Source organism: Podarcis muralis, chromosome 18 (assembly GCF_964188315.1).
Source record: "Podarcis muralis chromosome 18, rPodMur119.hap1.1, whole genome shotgun sequence".
NCBI lineage: Eukaryota > Metazoa > Chordata > Lepidosauria > Squamata > Lacertidae > Podarcis > Podarcis muralis.
In genome coordinates, this window is record NC_135672.1 from 7,426,695 (window position 1) to 7,447,697 (window position 21,003).

The 21,003-nt window shown below is 50.8% G+C and overlaps 1 protein-coding gene across 2 annotated transcripts in view; it reads right to left on the bottom strand.

The window, feature by feature from the left end:
• The window catches only part of PIAS4 (protein inhibitor of activated STAT 4), a 36,954-nt gene continuing 15,951 nt past the window's right edge, over positions 1-21,003 (bottom strand). For both annotated transcript variants that reach the window (XM_028713419.2, XM_028713420.2), the window contains exons 3-11: positions 16,372-16,456; positions 15,866-15,907; positions 14,287-14,377; positions 13,100-13,228; positions 8,931-9,036; positions 7,752-7,825; positions 5,885-6,045; positions 4,494-4,636; positions 1-3,238 (exon numbers count right to left, since the gene is read on the bottom strand). In XM_028713419.2, coding sequence (XP_028569252.2) covers positions 3,036-3,238; positions 4,494-4,636; positions 5,885-6,045; positions 7,752-7,825; positions 8,931-9,036; positions 13,100-13,228; positions 14,287-14,377; positions 15,866-15,907; positions 16,372-16,456 — 1,034 coding nt within the window. In that variant the 3' untranslated portion in view covers positions 1-3,035. The remainder of the gene's footprint in view (positions 3,239-4,493; positions 4,637-5,884; positions 6,046-7,751; positions 7,826-8,930; positions 9,037-13,099; positions 13,229-14,286; positions 14,378-15,865; positions 15,908-16,371; positions 16,457-21,003) is intronic.

Sequence of the window (21,003 nt, forward strand, 5' to 3'; positions counted from 1 at the left end):
TTAAAGTGAAATCTTTCAATTCATTTTATTTAACAAACACTATACTTTTGAATTCTGAAGAATGTGTATTGAAGGAAAGAAAAAAAATAATGATTTCTTTTCTTTACACACACACACACACACACACACACACACAAAGGGGGGGGGACCAGGACAGGTATGTTAAGCAAAAACATATGTACAGAATGGAAATCAGGAAGGAAGGAAGGAAGGAAGGATGCGAAGTCTCAATGGACAGTGTCTGGGATGGGGAGCCAAAGAAGGTTAAGCACACAAATTATAATCCTGAGGGAGAGGAGTGGGACGAACTACTGAGTGGCTGAGGAGGCAAGCGACCATCATCTGTACAAGGAAAGACCTTTGCAAACCGTCAGTGGATCTGGAGGTCTTGTGTGTGCGCGTTTTAAAAACTGCAAACGTATTGCTTCAGTTTGAGATGTTTGACCGGGTGCGGGGGGGTGGGGGTGGATATATATGGTAATATGGGGGAGGAGAGCGGGGGGGGGAGTGGAAGAGCCAGGAAGTTTGGATGACTTGCCACGCCTCCCTTCCTGCAGCCATCTTTTCTCCACATCGGCTTCTCCAAGGGACTGGGGCAGGGCTTTGCCCCTGCCGAGTGCTATTTATCCCAGGGGTTCTTCAAGAGCCCTTCACCAGGCATGGGGCCCATCAGTGGGGTGGGATGTTCAGGGGGAGAGAAAAGCCGCTGACAAGAATTACTTGCCACGACCCAGCTGAACTCCTAAGCGCTTTGCTTCTCCTTGAGTGAGGTCCTATACAGCAACCGTTTATGTCTGGGGGCTTCTATAAAATACACTTGAACTGGCTTTCCTTTAAAACACCCTGGAGAGGGCTTTCTTTCCCCCAGGCCACGCGAAGCCTGGAAAAGGGAGACAAGAGACGCACTCTCGGCCTGGAGTCAAGGAGGTGCCATTTCTCTGTTTGGCAACCCCTCCCGGGGGCACAGTCCTTTGGAAGAGGTATTGCTCTCTTTTTTTTGAAAACGCAACGCTCAAGAAAAGCACCACTGGTCTGGTTTTTTAAAAAAAGGACGACGGTGCTGTTCCCTCCAGCTTCAGGGGAGAGAGCAGAAGGTGGAGGTGCCTGGAACACACATCATGGTTTTGTTTTGTTTTTTGGGGGGGAGGAAACAGCAAAAGCACCCCGCGTTCCAGGTTTGCTGGGCTGGCGGACGGACAACAGGAGAGACTGGCAGGAAAGGGGGGGGGGAAGGTAGGGCAAAGGAAACAGGACAAACTCCCCCGACCCACCGAAATAAAATGCGAGGCCAATTCAGTTTTCAGTGTGTGCAACAAAAGCCCACCTTGCACAGTCTTGGCCTAGTGTAAACGCACGAAACCAGCAGGCACACTTTTCCTTGGTCATCTGCATGGGGTTACTAGTAGTGCACCAGCTCCTGGGCAGAGGGTGTGTGTGTGTGTGTGTGTGTGTGTGTGTGTGTGTGTGATATGAGGGGCGAGCATTTCCTCGCTTGCCAGCAATGAAAGTCAAGAGCAGACGTAGGCAAGCGATCCGAGGCCAGGCAGAGCAGAGGGGGGCAATATTTAAAAAGAGTTCACGGATACACGAGGGCGTGCGCTTTGGGGGGACAGAGGGGGAGACGTATCAAAGCAGCTGGAAGTCCATAGGCAATTTTTAAAAAGACAACAGTACCTGCATGCTGCCCACCACCACTTCATGACTGAGCTACACCTGAATTTCTGTTTGTCTGTCTTAAAACCGAGGTAGTTGGGTAGAAACAATAATAATAATAATAATAATAAAAAGTTCCTCCACCTGGCATTTCTGTTCTGGAAAGGGCCATTGTGCCCCCCCCCAAACCCGCCGGCCCGTCCACTCCTAGCCCACCCCCGCCCCCTGGCAAAAAAAAGCTGTTTTGTTCCCCAAAACACCCGACTCAAGCTAAAGCCCTGGTGAGATTAAAGAGGGTGGGACGGGGAGACACACAGCCCCTTTCGCCTTCCAAAACACACCAAGTTATTGCACTTCAAAAGAAAGGGGAAGAAAAGACGACAGGTTTGTGGTTCAAGCCCATTCCGCATTCCGACCCCATCCCCACCTCCCACCTCCCCAATGGCTTTGTTCAACTTAAAAAAAGGGGGCGCGGGGAGTAACAGGGAATCAGTATGTTAAGAATTCTACATTATTTTCGGGAGAAGCTAAAAAGAGTTCTTTACATGAGGTTCTCTCCCAAGAATGCTCCAAGGAACTCTAAACCATCTTGGTTTCAAAGTCTAGGTCCATCTTGCACCGGCTCCCCTCCCAAAGCCCTTTCCTGACGTGCCCATGGGACGGGGGGCAGTGGAGGGGGGGACCAGGGAAACCTGCTGGTTCTAGGAGCCTCCGGGCATCGACGCGAAGGGCAACAAACACACAGCACTCCCTTAAAACGTCCAGCGAGGGGTCTCGCACGTGTCAGAGAAAGGGAAAGAGAGAGAGAGAGATTGAGGAGGAGTCAGGAATGGCTGTCGAACAAGGCAAGACCAAAGAGACACATGCCGCTTTTGGGAGGCCCGGAAGAGTTCAGGTTGCCCGCCGGCGCTCAGACATGCTCCGAGCAGCTGGCACCAGGTCATCCAAGAAGCAACGGGGGCAGAGAGGAGAGCCGGGGGTCGGGGGCGCGAGGAAGGAGAGGAGAGCCAGTGGCCAATTCCCGACACGACTCCTCCATGCAAGAGAGGGGTGTGCCGTCCCGGCCCTGCTTCTCGCGGCGGTGCAAGCTGAGCTGGCAAAAGACCCCAGAGAGAGGATGGCTCGTCTTCCAGCCACGCAGGAGCTCCGCCAACGTCGCCGCCACACCCTCGCCCCCGGCAGGCCTTCTTAATTTTTCTTTCTTTTCTTTCTTTCTTTTTTTAAAAAAATTAACTTGGAACTGGGAAGTCACAGGGGGGCAGCTTTGCAAGAGGGCGAGATGGAGAGGGGGAAGGGAGAGAAAGCCCCCTCTTCCCACGTCTGAATAAGCACCAAGGTATTCAAGCTTTTCCCACGCGGAGGACCCGGAGCGCCCCCTGCAGTCAGCAGGCGGATGCCAAGCCGTTCTTGTATAGGCGGGGCAGTTTCCTTTTGGGTCCGCCGTCGTCGTCCTCCTCTTCGTCGTCGTCGTCCTCTTCCTCGGAGGACGAGCTGTCCAGCGTCAAGTCCACCACGTCGGCGGGGACCTTGCCGTTCTCCACGCTGGGGGCAGGAGGCGGCACACCGTTGGCCTCCGAAGTGCCACCTGGAAGCAGGGGGAAGGAGCGTCAGGGGGAATTAACATGCGTTATTATTAGTACAGTGGTGCCTCGCAAGATGAAATTAATTCGTTCCGCAAGTTTTTTCTTCTTGCGAGTTTTTCGTCTTGCGAAGCATGGTTTCCCATAGGGATGCATTGAAAATCTATCAATGCGTTCCTATGGAAACCGCCTTCAGACCAGGTCCGGGGACAGTCTGTACCCCGACCTTTTCTGAAGGCTGGGGGGGGGGGGGGACAAGGGCTTTTCTTCCCACCGCCAGCCTTCAGAAGGCTGTTCTGAAGGCTGGCGGTGGGAAGAAAAGCCCTTCTCCCCACCTCCCGCCCTGCAAGCTCCAGGGACAGGAGGGCTTTGCTGCCGACCGCCAGCATTTTAAAAGCCCCCGGGACAGCGGAGACTTCTCCGCTGTCCCGGGGCGATTTTAAAATGCTGGCGGGCGGCAGCAAAGCCTCCGCTGTCCCAGGGCGATTTTAAAATGCTGGCGGGCGGCAGCGAAGGCTTTGCTCCCCACCGCCAGCATTTAAAAGAGGTCCCCGGAGATTTCCCTATGGGCTTTCTTCTTGCAAAGCAAGCCCATAGGGAAATTCGTCTTGCGGAACGACTCAAAAACGGAAAACTCTTTCGTCTTGCGAGTTTTTCGTTTTGCGAGGCGTTCGTCTTGCGAGGCACCACTGTAGTAGTATTATGTTAAGAATTATCATCATCATTATCACCTTTCTAAAATAGGTACATCTATTATGTACAGTGGTACCTCTGGTTGCGGAACGGGATCTGTTCCATAGGCCCGTTCGCAACATGAAAAGAGTGCAAACTGAAGCGTCGTATCTGCACAGGTGCACGGCGCAATTTGGAGCTTGTGCGCATGTGCAAAGCGCAATTTAGCGCTTGTGGGGGGGGGGCAGACTATATTTTGAAGGGGGGGGGAATGAACGAATTCCTATACCCCACAACTAACCCAGAGATGCATTTTAAATAAAAGCACACAATCTACTCATGTAAAAACACACTGATTCCTGGACCGTTCGCGGGCTGGATTTAGAAGGCGATTGGGCCGGATCTGGCCCCCGGGCCTTAGCTTGCCTACCCATGGTCAAGTCCTTCAGTGGGTCTACTCTGATCAGGCAGGAGTAACGTTGGGTGCAGCTGAAACTTTCAAAGCTCTGCGGCACCAGGGTTACTGGGCCTTTGGTCCCCGTTTAGGAAGGAAACACAGCAGTGACCAGCAAATATTTTTAGACTCACCTGTGGACCCACCCACAACTAAAATTGGACACTGGGGACTGTAGCTCCTCTCCTTTTCTGCTTTGATAGGGCACCAGGAGCCGTCCACCAAGTATTCAATCTCATCGGCATCTTCGCATTCCGTCAAGATCTTCGACAAGAGCCTGTGGGGGAAGAGACAGCACAGCTGCCGATTTAATTCTGAGATGTGTCAAGCATGCACTTCCAGAGTTCCAGAGTTAATGCTAAATACAATACTTCAGGTAAATGAAGCCATGAAAATTTGTGTCCCGGGCTCTTTAGACTTGCCTACCCGTGTACTAGGGACGTGGGTGGCGCTGTGGGTTAAACCACAGAGCCTAGGACTTGCTGATCAGAAGGTTGGTGGTTCAAATCCCCGCAATGACGGGGTGAGCTCCCGTTGCTCGGTCCCTGCTCCTGCCAACCTAGCAGTTCGAAAGCACGTCAAAATGCAAGTAGATAAATAGGTACCGCTCCGGCGGGAAGGTAAACGGCGTTTCCGTGCGCTGCTCTGGTTCGCCAGAAGCGGCTTAGTCCTGCTGGCCACATGACCCGGAAGCTGTATGCCAGCTCCCTCGGCCAATAAAGCGAGATGAGCGCTGCAACCCCAGAGTCGGTCACGACTGGACCTAATGGTCAGGGGTCCCTTTACCTTTACCTTTTTACCCATGTACTATGTGAAACCAAAGGGGCACACTGGTTGCCGAATGTGAAATATATGCCAGATGTGAAATATCTCTATTGTAATATAAATATACGCACACACATATGAGGAGGATTAGGTTTATCATGATGTTTTTAAAGGAAAGTCGCTTGGAGATCTTGTTAGAAAGTGACATATCAGTATCCTAATTCCTCACACAAGGCTTTGCCTCTCTTTAAAGCCCAGAGATGGAAAGAAGACAAAAGTCCCTACCAGGGAAGAATGGCAAACTACAGTGGTGCCCCACAAGACGAACGCCTCGCAAGACGGAAAACCTGCTAGACGAAAGGGTTTTCCGTTTTGGAGGCGCTTCGCAAAACGAATTTCCCTATGGGGTTGCTTCGCAAGACGAAAAAATCTTGCGAGTCCCCGAGGTGACGGTGGTTTTCCTTGCTGCATCCCCTTTGCCGGGTTGCTGTGCTGTGGGAACCACCGCTTGAGGCTTCGTTTGGCTGCTGGCTGGGCTTTCTGCCTTTGGCTCGGAGGGGCTCAGAAGTCGAACATACCTGTGCTCTGAAAATCCCTTATTTTGGCTGCTGACCCCTTATTTTCGAGGCTGCTGGTCCCTTATTTTCAAATCTGTAAGTTGACAGCTATGCTCAACACACACACACACACACACACACACACACACACACAGAGGTAAAAAGAGAGAACTGCTTCCGATGAGGCAATGAGCTCAACTCACCCATCGATCATCAGTTGGTCGTAAGTGGCCGGTTTGTCGCAAACTGGGCACATCCAGGTGGGCTTCTTCTCATTCATCTGCAGGTAGAAAACGGCGTCGAAACACTGGAGATGAGCGCAGGTCTCGGCCCGACACGGCACCGACAGACGCATCTTCACAAGCTTTGGAGAGAAAGGTGAGGAACGTTATAAAAGCCCCAGAACGGACCGAAAGGAGGAAGGCCTGGGGCAGCTCTTTTGGCGCTCTAGGAACCACTGTCAGCCTGAGGGCCGCATTTACTTCTAGACAGCCTCCCGGAGCCACCTGGTGGTGGTAGGCGGGGCCTGAGCAAAGGTGGGCGGAGCAACAGATGCAAATGTTTGCCTTTGTATAGAAGGCGAATTCCTACACACACAACCCCCTCCAAAATCCATCAAGGCAAGTAAGAGGCCTTTTCAGAGTTCAATGGCACATTCTAGCCATGTAGAGGCACTCAAGGAGAGTGCAGAGCAGTGGGGGAGGGCTACCCCCTTTTAAAATTGGGTTAAACAACAGAGCCTAGGACTTGCCAATCAGAAGGTCGGCGGTTCAAATCCCCGCCACAGGGTGAGCTCCCGTTGCTCGGTCCCTGCTCCTGCCAACCTAGCAGTTCGAAAGCACGTCAAACTGCAAGTAGATAAATAGGTACCACTCTGGCGGGAAGGTAAATGGTGTTTCCGTGCGCTACTCTGGTTCGCCAGAAGCAGCTTAGTCATGCTGGGCACATGACCCGGAAGCTGTACGCCGGCTCCCTCGGCCAGTAAAGCGAGATGAGCGCTGCAACCCCAGAGTCGGCCACGACTGGACCTAATGGTCAGGGGCCCCTTTACCTTTACCTATCTGGCCCTAAGGCCAGGGTAGATTGTATGCCTATGCCTGCCTAAGTCTTTGCCGATGCAGGATCTCAAAGGGAAGTTGTAAGACAGGCACGCGGGTGGCGCTGTGGGTTAAACCACTGTGCTGCTTGGGCTTGCCAACTGAATGGTCGGCAGTTTGAATCCCCGCGACGGGGTGAGCTCCTGTTGTTCGGTCCCTGCTCCTGCCCACCTAGCTGTTCGAAAGCACGTCAAAGTGCAAGTAGATAAATAGGTACCACTCCGGCGGGAAGGTAAACGGTGTTTCCGTGCGCTGCTCTGTTTGCCAGAAGCGGCTTAGTCATGCTGGCCACATGACCCGGAAGCTGTACGCCGGCTCCCTCGGCCAATAAAGCGAGATGAGCGCTGCAACCCCAGAGTCGGTCACGACTGTACTTAATGGTCAGGGGTCCCTTTACCTTTACCTAGCCAATTAAATACCAGAGGGCAGCGTCATGATTTGCGTAGGTCCAAAAAGCTGGGCATTGACAAAGCTGTACGCCGGCTCCCTCGGCCAGTAAAGCGAGATGAGCGCCGCAACCCCAGAGTCGGCCACGACTGGACCTAATGGTCAGGGGTCCCTTTAAGGACAGGGATATGCCTTTGCTGAGCAAAGCCCAGCTTCCAAAGGGAGGGTGGAAGACTCAGTAGCCTCAAGGAGCTTGAAAACAGCAGAGATCTATTTATTAAATTTATATACCACCCTTCCTCCGAAGATCTCGGGGAGGTTCCCAACAGGGTTGTTGCGGAGATTAAATGAGGAGTGGGGGAAACCAGGATGCCACCTTGATATAAAATGGGGTAAACAAATAATAAACGTTCCAAGGCTACTGGACTTAAGGAAATCTTGAAAGTGTCAAAGCATCCTCCTGCAATGGCCAATCAGCTGTTCCCAAGGCATGTGAGCTGTGCTGTGGCTGCCAACTCTAAACTCTCTCTCTCACACACACACACACACAGAGAGAGAGCTTTACAACACAACATGGATCACTTACCGGGCATATGAGAGACACTCGGACACCAGTGGTGGCGATTTCGCTTTCTGGATCCAGGCGAAGCTTCTCTTTAACTACAGTTGTTGAGTCGGGAGGAGAATATGTGGAAGAAGAGAAGAGAGGGAACAAAGCGGTGGTCCTTTGTTAGCGACTTTCACCACTCCCCAGGGAACGGAGAAAGCGGGCAGTGGAAGAATCTGTCTCGTTCCCCCCTCGACATGCCTCTGCCCAAGACAAAGGGCCCCTCTAGACAGGTGTTTTACGGCAGGTATACTCCGCAACGTGTTTTTTGGCACAATCATTGTGAGCTAGGGGTTGGGTTTGTTATGATTTATCGGTCGTGCTGAGGCTCTTCCCCGATAGCAGGCTGTTCAGAGGGGCTACAGCAATATTATTATTATTATTATTATTATTATTATTATTATTATTATTATTATTATTCATATCCTGCCCACCTGACAGGGTTTCCCCAGCCTCTCTGGGCTGCTCCCAACAGAATATTAAAAACACAAATACAGTGGTACCTCGGGTTAAGTACTTAATTCGTTCCGGAGGTCCGTTCTTAACCTGAAACTGTTCTTAACCTGAAGCACCACTTTAGCTAATGGGGCCTCCCGCTGCCACTGTGCCGCCACTGCACGATTTCTGTTCTTATCCTGAAGCAAAGTTCTTAACCCGAGGTACTATTTCTGGGTTAGCGGAGTCTGTAACCTGAAGCGTATGTAACCCGAGGTACCACTGTACTTAACAACAAACCCTGTAGAATTCGATCTGTGCTATTTTATCCTCACAATCAGGACAGATTTCAGGAACCAGAGAGTTGCACTGAAAAATACAACTTCCTAGTTGTCTGGCCTTCCCAAATGGCAACTAGGACTATCTGTTTTGGCGACTGCAACCCTGGTTTAAGGAGCCATTTTGCACCTCGTTTACATACCTGAGTTTCTAACACTGGCCCAGGGGCGGCGAACCGGCAGCCTTCTGGAGACTGCCGGATTGCAACTCCCGATCTGCAGAACTCCCTTCTTCATGTACCGCCCCCCCGTCCACAGGAGCACGCTACCATTAATTTCAGGGCTGTGGGTTCGAGTCCCACGTTGGGGAAAATATTCCCGCATTGCATGGCCTTCGGGGGTCCCTTGAGACTCTACGATTCTACGGAGAAGCGTGCCAACTCACCAAGTGCTTTGCACAGCTCTGGGTGCTTGATGCCGATTACTCTCAACCTCTGGAGCAGCTCTGCCGACGTCATCTGTCTCACGAGGAAGAGGCCCACGGAATAACTCTGAAGAGCGGGAGGAGAACAGAGGGGATGTGAGAAATCACAGGGCAGGGAAAGCTTCCTTGGTCTTTCAAAGCATCCCTCCTATCACCTGGCAAAGGATCCTTCCTGCGTTTCGGTTCCTGTGCTTACCGTCTTTCCCCGAAAGTAAGACATCCCCCGAAAATAAGACCTACCGTATTTTTCGCTTCATAAGATGCACTTTTCCCCTCTTAAAATCTAAGGGGAAATGTCTGTGCGTCTTATGGAGCGAATGTGTGGTCCCTGGGGCTGGGGGGGGGGGGGGAACCTGGGCTTCCCCTGCCAGCCCCACAAGTTTAGGGAGCAGCGGGAAGACTGGGAGCAGCCAGTGATCGGCCGCCCTTCTCCCTCCTCGGGGAAAAGCCTGCAAGTGCCGCACACACGCTCCACGCGGCTCATGAAAGGGAGCGCTGAGCAGAGCCTGGGATGCATACAGGCTCTGCTCAGCGCTCCCTTTAAATAATATTTTTCTTGAATCCACCCCCCCCCCAAAAGTAGGTGCGCCTTATGGAGCGAAAAATACGGTACTTCCAGTTTTGCCTCTCGCTGTAATATAAGGCATCCCCTGAAAATAAGGCCTCCCCGATAATAAGGCCTCCCCCAAACATAAGGCCTCCCCGGAATATAAGGCCCCCGAAGCTTCCATAAGGCGTCTGACTCCTCTGGACCGTAGCGGTGGGCGCCGCCACGCAGCTCACTGATTGGCCGCAGCGCAGCCGGAGCTGTTCAGGCAGTGCGAGGTCTCTTTAAATCAGAGAGCCCGTGCCACTGCCAGGGCAAGCTGCCGCCTGCTGCTCGCTCTGGCTGACTCACAATTAGACAATAAATGTGCACCGAATTCTTCTTCATTGAAAAATAAGACATCCCCTGAAAATAAGACCTAGCGCACCTTTGGGAGGAAAAATTAATATAAGACACTGTCTTATTTTGGGGGAAACAGGGTATTATTTGAACCAGGGGAGGGGAACCTCCAGACCTGGCAGCAAATGCAGCCCTCTAGGCCAGTGTTTCCCAACCGGTGTTCCGCGGCACACTAGTGTGCCGCGGAACGTTGCCTTGTGTTCCGTGGGAGGGAGGCGGGCGACTCGGGCGGCGAGAGGCGGGGCGGCGGCGGCGAGCACACGCGGGGCGGCGAGCTCCCTCCCTCCCACATCCCATCGCCGCTCGCTTCGGCCGGCCTACTGGAGGAAGGCGCGAAAACCTCGCGCATGCGCAGGCCTTCCGCCTGCGACAGCCCAGTAGGCCGGCCGAAGCGAGCGGCGATGGGATGTGGGAGGGAGGTCGCTCGCCGCCCCGCGTGTGCTCGCCGCCCGACTCGCCCGCCTCCCTCCCACGGCACACCAGCCTACCTCCGTGTGCCTTTGCCCAAAAAAGGTTGGGAAACACTGCTCTAGGCCATATACCCTCCTGAGCCACACCTCTCATTGGTCTTGCTTTGCCCACCCGCTCCTTGCGTATTCGTGCCAGGCTAGAAGGTGTTTCCTGACCATGCTTCCTGCCTTCCTGGGAGGAGAAACGTGAGAGCGGCGGAACTAGCTGACTGTGCAAAGGCAAAATTCGCATCTCCTGCTCTGCCCATTATTGACCCTCTCAGGGCGTGCGATCAAGTGAAGATGCCTGGGTGCCTGACCTCTCCACCATCTGGAGGAGAATGCCTGGAGATCACTGGATCTTCAATGTTTTGACAGCATTATCACACCCTGTAGAATTCTATCAGCTATACAATGGTACCTTGGTTTACGAGCTTAATCCGTTCCGGAAGTCTGTTCTTAAACCAAAGCGTTCTTAAACCAAGGCGTGCTTTCCCCATAGCAGATTTACAATTTACAAATGGAACACACTCAACATGTTCTGCTTCCAAGGCAAAGTTCACAAACCAAAACTGTTGTGGTTCTGGACAGTTAAGAGTTAACACTTCAGGAAGCGTTCTTATTCATTGGTTGCATTGCCCACATGACCTGGGCATTTCCCTTTGATCTGTGCTCTGTGGGGGCTGAGCTCTCTCTGGAGAGCAGTCTGTCTGAGAACGTGAGCAAGATAGTTTCGTTTTTGTTAGAAAGAAAGCTGCAAGCATGCAGCTAGATTCTGTAGGTTTTTCTTTTCTGTTTTTGAATGCTTCTAAGCACTGGTGTCAAGCTGAATTATTGGAGACACCACGTCGACAGAGACCATAGCCGTCAACTTACAGATTTGAAAATAAGGGGCCAGCAGCCTCGAAAATAAGGGATCAGCAGCCAAAATAAGGGAACAACAATTACTTTGATAAAATACGTATTTTGTTGCATGCAAATGGCTTTAGATACCTATTAGGTCCATAAATGACCATACAGCATATATTCAACACACAAAAAAGCAACAATTTGTTGTTGGCAAAGCACAGCTGGACATAGAAAGGGCCCCATTACCTTCAGTAGCTTATTTAAGGGACATCATCAATAAGGGACAGCAGTGGGACATGGCGCTGGGATAAGGGACTGTCCCGCCAAATAAGGGACGCTTGACAGCTATGACAGAGACAAGCCATTTTACGCTGCGTGTGAACTCTGCTATCATCCGGCAACTGAGAAGAGAGCCAGCACGCGAGTGGAAGCGTGTGGGCGCCATCGGAAGTTTGTCGGAGTAGCAATAAATCAAATTTATTACAGGGCCGCTGCAGCAGACTCAGTGGGTCAAAGGATTTATGACCCACAAACTTTAACAAAAACACCTACTTCTGGGTTTGCAGCGTTCTTAATCCAAGTTGTTCATAAACTAAGTTGTTCTTAAACCAAGGTACCGCTGTATTTTATCCGCACAATTGGAATGAATTTCAGGAACCAAAATGCTTTTTCTGTGCGGCCTAAGAAGGAGCAGGGAACAACGTCACAGTGAATTGCCGTCGCTTGTCTTCGCTTAGCCAACCCCACTGCCCTGCTCACAGCTGTGAAGAATATTCTTACATTACCAGTGGTCTGGGTCACCATTGAAAAAAAGAGGCCGGAGGAAGCCAGTATACAGTGGTACCTCGGGTTAAGAACTTAATTCGTTCTGGAGGTCCGTTCTTAACCTGAAACTGGTCTTAACCTGAAGCACCACTTTAGCTAAGGAGGCCTCCCACTGCTGCATGCCACCACCACGCAATTTCTGTTCTCATCCTGAAGCAAAGTTCTTAACCCGAGGTACTATTTCTGGGTTAGTGGAGTCTGTAACCTGAAGCGTATGTAACATGAAGTGTCTGTAACCCGGAGTACCAATGTATATGTGGACTGTCCTAATTAAACCTCACAACAATTTCATAATTATCGGTCTATGTATTTCTAATAGTATAACCAAATCGGTAATTTCTGATATAACTGTAAAAAACTTCTCTGGAAATTTATCATTCCAAAAATGAAACCTTCATCTGGTTGTTAAGCTAAAACTAGCAAGAATGAGTCTTTCTGTTAAAAAAAAATAAAAATTTAAATCAAGCCTTACTGACTAGAGATTTAAATCGTAATTTAAATCGATTTGATTTAAATCAGGGGTCAGCAAACTTTTTCAGCAGGGGGCCGGTACACTGTCCCTCAGACCTTATGGGGGGCCAGACTATATTTTGGAAAGAAAAAAAAAAAAACTACGGTAATTCCTATGCCCCACAAATAACCCAGAGATGCATTTTAAATAAAAGGACACATTCTACTCATATAAAAACACACTGATTCCCGCATCACCCGCGGGCCAGATTGAGAAGGCGATTGGGCCGGATCCGGCCCCCGGGCCTTAGTTTGCCTACCCATGATTTAAATCAAATCCACTCTTCTCTGAGCCAAGGTTGTGACAGTCACACAACAGGGTGGCCAGTCAGCACTTTGCACAGCCGGCTTCTTAAAGGAACAGGGAGAGTCAGCAGCTCAACTCAATTTTGACATTGGCACACCTACCGAAAGAGGGAGTGGGCGTGCATAACCACGCCCGGGCACAGCTGAAAACACGTCTGCATACGCAAAGCAGGACAAACATTTAAGGGGGGAGGAGAAGAGGGGCAGCGGCAATTTTGTGACTGCCCGCCCAACTTGCCCCGCACCTTTCCGTAATTGCCCCAGATGACGGTGATGCGGTTGGTTGCGGAAGACAGGTACATGAGGTGAGTGAGGTTGATGGGACGACAAGGCCGCTTGGGCTCCACACCTGGTTTGTTGGAGGGATAATAGCCCTAGAAAGACAGAGAGGGAGAGGGAGAGGTGTTTGTTTCATTGCCAGCAAAAGTCACAAATCACACACACACCCGAAAAGCAGGAAGCAGCCAGTGATGTAAACAAAGAAGAAGAGGAATGCATCTCCATCTTTTGCTAAATTTCTGCTCAAGAACCTTCAAGGCTTATTTGTTTCTCTGCCATCTGCTCACAAACCGTCCATTTCAAAGACCCTGCAGGGCACAAGATTCCCAGCAAGGACACTGAGGAAAACCCACCCCAAACTGGATGCAGCTGGATATCATAATGTAATAGTAATAATTTATTACTTATACCCTGCCCATCTGGCCGGGCCTCCCCAGCCACTCTGGGTAGCTCCCAACAGAATATTAAAAACACAATCAAACATCAAACATTAGAAACTTCCCTAAACAGGACCGCCTTCAGATGTCTTCTAAAAGTCAGATAATTGTTTATTTCCTCACATCTGATAGGAGGGCGTTCCACAGGGCGGGCACCACTACCAAGAAGGCCCTCTGCCTGGTTCCCTGTAACCTCACTTCTCGCAGAGAGAGAACCGCCAGAAGGCCCTCAGCCCTGGACCTCGGTGTCTGGGCTGGACGATGGGGGTGGAGACGCTCCTTCAGGGATATTGGGCCGAGGCCATTTAGGCTGCAGGCTTCCTCAACCTTCAGCCCTCCAGATGTTTGGGACTACAATTCCCATCATCCCTGACCACTGGTGCTGCTAGCTAGGGATCATGGGAGTTGTAGGCCAAAAACATCTGGCGGGCCAAGGTTGAGGAAGCCTGGTTTAGGGCTTTGAAGGTCAGCACCAACACTTTGAATTGTGCAAAACTCTGCCCCATCCAGGGAGGCTGGCTATGGTTGAGGACAAAGTCTTGGCCTGGAGAAAGCGGTGGCAGCTTTCACCTCTGCAAATGATGAGACAGCCCACCCTCCACGCTGCTGATGGATGGTATGAAACACCAACGGAAGGCAGCCCATCTCACAAAAAATGGGCAGTGGACACCCCTGTCCTCTTCTGTAAGAGTTTCAGAGGATTTGGGTTGACTTACCGGGACAGAACAGTAACTATGGTTCACTTTCACAGCGATGTTTGGGGGATACTGGTCTTCCTGAGGGCATCTGGTATCTGTGTAGCAGATTCTGCGGGGCAAAGAAAGCAAAGGCTCTAGACCAGTCGTTCCCATGCTTCTTTGCTCAGTTCCACAAACCCACCCCCAGTTCCCCCTATAATGCGTTATTCAGAATAGCGGTTTGTAAAGGTAAAGGACCCCTGGACGGTTAAGTCCAGTCAAAGGCGACTCTGGGGTTGCGGCGCTCATCTCGCTTTCAGGCCGAGGGAGCTGGCGTTTGTCCACAGACAGCTTTCTGGGTCGTGTGGCCAGCAGAACTAAACCACTTCTTGCACAATGGAACACTGTGACAGAAACCAGAGCGCATGGAAATGCTGTTTACCTTCCTGCCACAGCAGTATCTATTTATCTACTTGCACTGGCGTGCTTTCAAACTGCCAGGTTGGCAGGAGTTGGGACAGAGCAATGGGAGCTCACTCTGATGCAGGGATTCGAACCGCCAACCTTCTGATCAGCAAGCCCAAGAGGCTCAGTGGTTTAGACATTTCACAGAGCCTAGGGCTTGTCGATAAGAAGGCTGGTGGTTTGAATCTCCATGACGGGGTGAGCACCCATTGCTCGGTCTCAGCTCATGCTCACCTAGCAGTTCGAAAGCACATCAAAGTGCAAGTAGATAAATAGGTACCACTCCGGCGGGAAGGTAAACGGCGTTTCCGTGCGCTGCTCTGGTTCGCCAGAAGCGGCTCAGTCATGCTGGCCACATGACCCCAGAGTCATCCGCGACTGGACCTAACGGTCAGGGGTACCTTTACCTTTACTTCAATATGTGTAGGAAAATGAGAGTACAGTGGTACCTCATGTTAAGAACTTAATTCGTTCTGGAGGTCCGTTCTTAACCTGAAACTGTTCTTAACCTGAGGTACCACTTTAGCTAATGGGGCCTCCCGCTGCTGTCACACGATTTCTATTCTCATCTTGAAGCAAAGTTCTTAACCCGAGGTTCTATTTCTGGGTTAGAGGAGTCTGTAACCTGAAGTGTCTGTAACCTGAAGCATCTGTAACCCAAGGTACCACTGTACCCCTAAACATTTTTTTGGAAACACAGTTTTTGCGTACACTGCAAAAAATAACCCCGTGAACTGTAGTTTGCCCACCACACAGCTACACCTCCCAGAAACCTTGACAAACTGCGGCCTGTAGGATTCTCTGGGGGGGAAGCCATGTGACTTAAATGCTTTGTGCGGAAGAAGCCCCGGTCTCTTGGAAACCTAGCCGTCACCTTCAAAAGCTCAAGGCTTTTCCTCGTGATCAGGAGTGGCCATGGAAAACAAGCAGGTGTACAGGCAAGCTGTGACCTTGTGAATCAGCAGGAGCTTTGCGTTAGGAGATGGAGACTGGGGCCCAGGGAACCGCTACGCAGGGAAGCCGCTTGCAAGTTTGTCAGCCAAGGATCTCTTCCGATGACGCCACTGCCTGGCTTTTGTAATAATCCTCCCCACACCCACCCGCTGCCCCCATCTCAGGGGCTTTAATTAGCAGCCGCAGCGTTCAGACTTACCTGAGGACTACCTGGACCGATCTCACACCTGGCTGCAGCTCCCTGCCAAGTGAAAACAAGACAAACATCCCCTCCAGGTTAAGCATCTGTGTTCACAGAGAAGGGAAACATTTATCGCAAGAGTAATAAACCCAAGACCGACCCCAGGATTTTTCAGCGGGGACACGGGGACACACACACACACAGAGGAATTCTGGTTTGTCAGCTTAGATTCTGTTCTCTGATGTTGTTCATTCCCAGTTTGCAGGCTAGAGGCCAAAAGCTCTGCTGGAGGGTTGGTCACTTGAATGTGGTACAATGAACTCAAACGCACTCTATTGCCACCATAGCATCCACAGCAAAGGGGTCCCACTCTCAGAACAATGCCCAGGGCGTCAGTTGCGGGGTGTTGCCTGCCCACTGGCTCCAGATGCCAGCTCACGAGGCCTGGAGAAAGGCCTAACCCAGGTAAAAACCCCAGCAGAGAAAAAGGAAGTCTCCGGTCAAAGGGAAACCCCGCAGAATACCTGGAATTTCTGATGAGCTCCACTTGCCTCGGCGTCAGGGCAAAGACACACGGGCTCTCCTGTAGCTTCTCGTTGTTCTGCGGGACTGCACACAGGGAACAGAGAAGGAGGTCAAGCAAGCAGGCAGCCTCAAGGAGGGAGACAAACGGAGCAGAAAGCTGGCCCTCTCTCCGAAGCAGTCTTATGCAACAGAACCAAAATGTGCTCAAGGCTTGCCAAATCCCTGAACTGCAGCCTCATTTGTGGGGGGGGGGGGGAGAGAAAGATAAACCATGAGCTTCTTTGCAAGCTTTTGGGTCGCCTCCTGCCTTTCAGAAGGACTTCAAAAACTGGGAGGGAATTCATACAGCAAGATTTATCTAAATGTTTTAAGGACTTTTCCACTGTAAGCTGCAGGGATGGTAAGCAACAACGCTTTCTATGGAAGGTGAACAGCCTTCCTGCAAGTGTTCTATTTAACGAAGGGTGCCTGCCACAACTAAAGCATCCGTGAGAGATGGCCATCCAACCTCTGTTTGAAAACCTCCAAGGAAGGAGAGTCCACCACCTTCCGATGGAGTTCGCTCTGCTGTCAAACAGTATCTCCTGTCTGGTAACTTGAAGCCATTGGTTCGAGTCCTACCCTCCAGAGCAGGAAAAAACAAGCTTGCGCCTTCCTCTATGTGACAGCCCGTAAGATATTTGATAGGGGAATGGAACTTAGCTCAAGACAAGCCAGTAATCCCCATTAACTTGGGGTTTTGTGGTTCTATCGACAGCAGCCTAAAATCATATCTGCAGCTGCACCAGGAGGGTGTACGTATGATTTACGCACTCCGCTCAGCTGAACGCAACAGGGCTCTCATGTGTTCACGTGGAATCCCTGGCAGAACCCATCTCAGAGAGCCCAGCACGTTTTTGGAGTCAGAGCAACAAATAATTTCTCAGAGGACATGAAGGCTCTCGGCTCCTCCTGCAATCAAAACACTGGCGTTGCCTCAGCCACTTTGCTGCAAACCTTTACGCACATGAATTTTTCACCACAGGGGGAAATGAATTGGGAGATGCCCCCCTCCCTGCAATCATCCCTTGAAACCCCAGTTCCAACACCCACCGGGCCCTCTGCCTTCGACAAGAGATACCACTCCGTTAATATGACTGAATGGCAACTGCTGAGAGCCACGTTGGGGGGGCGGGTTTCTTCTGCCCGAAAAGTGGGATATAAATACAGGGGTACCTTGGTACTCGAACGGCTTGGACCCCGAACAAATTGGCTCCTGAACACCCCAAACCCGGAAGTGAGTGTTCCAGTTTCCAAACGTTTTTTTGGGAAGCCGAACATCAGTCGCAGCTTCCGATTGAGTGCAGGAAGCTCCTGCAGCCAATCAGAAGCCGCGCGTTTGTTTTCGAACCCTTTTGGGAGTCGAACGGACTCCCGGAACGGATTAAGTTCGAGAACCAAGGTACGACTGCATGTAAAACAAATCCGCAGGCAGATAAATGCAGACAGTCATATTAATTCAGCGTGGGAGAGGAGACAACCGAGAACAGGGAGTGGGACATGATACCTTTAATTGAGATCAAGTAAATATCACAAAACCACAAGTAGCTTCCGGACGGCACCCAATTCAGCGTGACGCTACAACAGCAATTCTTAAGAGAAGGGGTGGGAAGAAACAATAAACAGCTAAGAAGCCTTCTGGGACATCTAACCTCTTAGCCTTAAGGGGCGATTCAGAAAGTTATCTGCAGACCAATCAACTGCCTTATGCAGAATCCGACCACCAGTGCATTTCAGTCTCCTCCAACCTGGTGCCCTCCAAGTGGTTCTGGACTGCAACTCACACCGAGAGAGTGGTCAGGGCAATGTAAATCCAACAGCAACAGCAGGGCACTAGGCAAGACTACTGTGGTAACACGGAGCCAGGCTTTGACAGTGGTGGCGCCAGTGTGGTAGAATGTCCTCCCTGCTGAACGCCTGACCCTTGGCTCTTGACCGCTCCCTGTTTAGACAAGCATTTTCCTGACCTCCCGACTCAACTCTCCTGCTTTGATTGTAGTTCCAACTGACCTTATGGGAAATTTAATTTAATAACTGGTGGTGTTATTTTCCCATTGGCTTTTAAACTGCTTGTGAACAGCCTTGGTGTTTTTCTCCTTGAAATGAAAGGTGGCATGTAAATTCTTTCTTTCTTTCTTTCTTTCTTTCTTTCTTTCTTTCTTTCTTTCTTTCATTCTACCTACCCTGCCTTTCTCCCTAACGGGACTCAAGGCCGCTTACAGACAAGAATAGGTAAAGGTAAAGGTAAAGGTAAAGGTACCCCTGCCCGTACGGGCCAGTCGTGTCCGACTCTAGGGTTGTGCGCCCATCTCACTTAAGAGGCCGGGGGCCAGCGCTGTCTGGAGACACTTCCGGGTCACGTGGCCAGCGTGACGAAGTTGCTCTGGCAAGCCGGCACCAGCGCAGCACACGGAAATGCAGTTTACCTTCCCGCTATAAAGCGGTACCTATTTATCTACTTGCACTTTGACGTGCTTTCGAACTGCTAGGTTGGCAGGTGCTGGGACCGAGCAGTGGGAGCTCACCCCGCCGTGGGGATTCGAACCGCCGACCATGCGATCGGCAAGCCCTAGGCACTGAGGTTTTACCCACAGCGCCACCCGCGTCCCCACAGACAAGAATAAAAACAGCTAAAAGCATAGGAAAATAACTGTTTAAAAACATTTATACATTGATAGAATTAAAGCTTCGTGGGCTGAAGATGGCAACAAGGAAGGCTGCTGGCCATTGAGCTCCTCCCTGGTTTTCCATTTGTTTTAATGTTTAATAGGTTCAAAGTCAGTTGAGTCAGCAGTTAATGGTAATTGCAGCAGACAGGCAAGGAGAATTTCTGCTTTACTTTTACGTGGAGTTAAAAGCCATATATCTTAACTGGAGGACAGGTGCTGGGAGAGCAGCTGTTTTAGCTCAGGGTTTAGCTTATAAGGAACACTTAGAGGCTTAGAAGCCATGGTTTTCCCAGTAGTGATGTATGGAAGTGAGAGCTGGACCATAAAGAAGGCTGATTGCCAAAGAATTGATGCTTTTGAATTATGGTGCTGGAGAAGACTCTTGAGAGTCCCATGGACTGCAAGAAGATCAAACCTCTCCATTCTGAAGGAAATCAGCCCTGAGTGCTCACTGGAAGGACAGATCCTGAAGCTGAGGCTCCAGTACTTTGGCCACCTCATGAGAAGGGAAGACTCCCTGGAAAAGACCCTGATGCTGGGAAAGATGGAGGGCGCAAGGAGAAGGGGACGACAGAGATGGTTGGATAGTGTTTTCGAGGTTACCAGCATGAGTTTGACCAAACTGCGGGAGGTAGTGGAGGACAGAGGTGCCTGGCGTGCTCTGGTCCATGGGGTCACGAAGAGTCGGACACGACTAAACGACTAAACAACAACAACAACTAGAGGCTTACGCAGGCCAGTGTTTTCTGTATGGATAATAATAATAATAATAATTTATTATTTATACCCCGCTCATCTGGCTGGGCTTCCCCAGCCACTCTGGGCGGCTTTCAACAAAATATTAAAATACAGTAATGCATCAAACATTAAAAGCTTCCCTAAACAGGGCTGCCTTCAGATGTCTTCTAAAAGTCTGGTAGCTGTTCTTCTCTTTGACATCTGGTGGGAGGGGGTTCCACAGGGCGGGTGCCACCACCGAGAAGGCCCTCTGCCTGGTTCCCTGTAACTTGGCTTCTCGCAGTGAGGGAACCACCAGAAGGCCCTCGGCGCTGGACCTCAGTGTCTGGGCGGAACGATGGGGGTGGAGACGCTCCTTCAGATATACTGGACCGAGGCCGTTTAGGCCGAAAGAAGAAGAAGAAGAAGAGTTTGGATTTGATATCCCGCCTTTCACTCCCTTTAAGGAGTCTCAAAGCGGCTAACAATCTCCTTTCCCTTCCTCCCCCACAACAAACACTCTGTGAGGTGAGTGGGGCTGAGAGACTTCAGAGAAGTGTGACTGGCCCAAGGTCACCCAGCAGCTGCATGTGGAGGAGCGGGGAAGCGAACCCGGTTCACCAGATTACAAGTCTACCGCTCTTAACCACTACACCACACTGGCTCTCGAAAGATTCCTGCATTGCAGAGGGTTGGGCTAGATGATCCTTGTGGTCCCTTCCAACTCTATGATGCTATGATTCTACGATTCAAATCATATCAAGACCAAGAACCAGGGGCAGCAGATTAAAAGCCGGGCCCTGCAACCACTATGTTACACTACCCAATATGGTTTTAGGGACAGTGTGCCAAGTACATGAGCCAAATCAATCTCATATATAATCCTCATAATCCCCAATCTCATATTTAAACCGCCAATGAAGGACAAGCTACATTAAATGGCTCTTGGGCTCCTCCTTCGGACTTTTTGCACTTTTGCAAAAACGGTTTTTGCACAAACCTGCTGATCCCTCCCTCGTGTGTTTGTGTGTTGCCATTTTGTACATATACACAGAGGCACTCGCCTCTGAGCACTGGAAGTGGGGGGACAATGGACCCTGTATCATTTCTGAAATATTGTAAACTGCGTTGGGAAGGTTGAGTACCTGAAAAGTGGCGGTTCAGAAATAAAACGCAGTCCCTTCTTAACTCCGCAGCTTGAGTTTT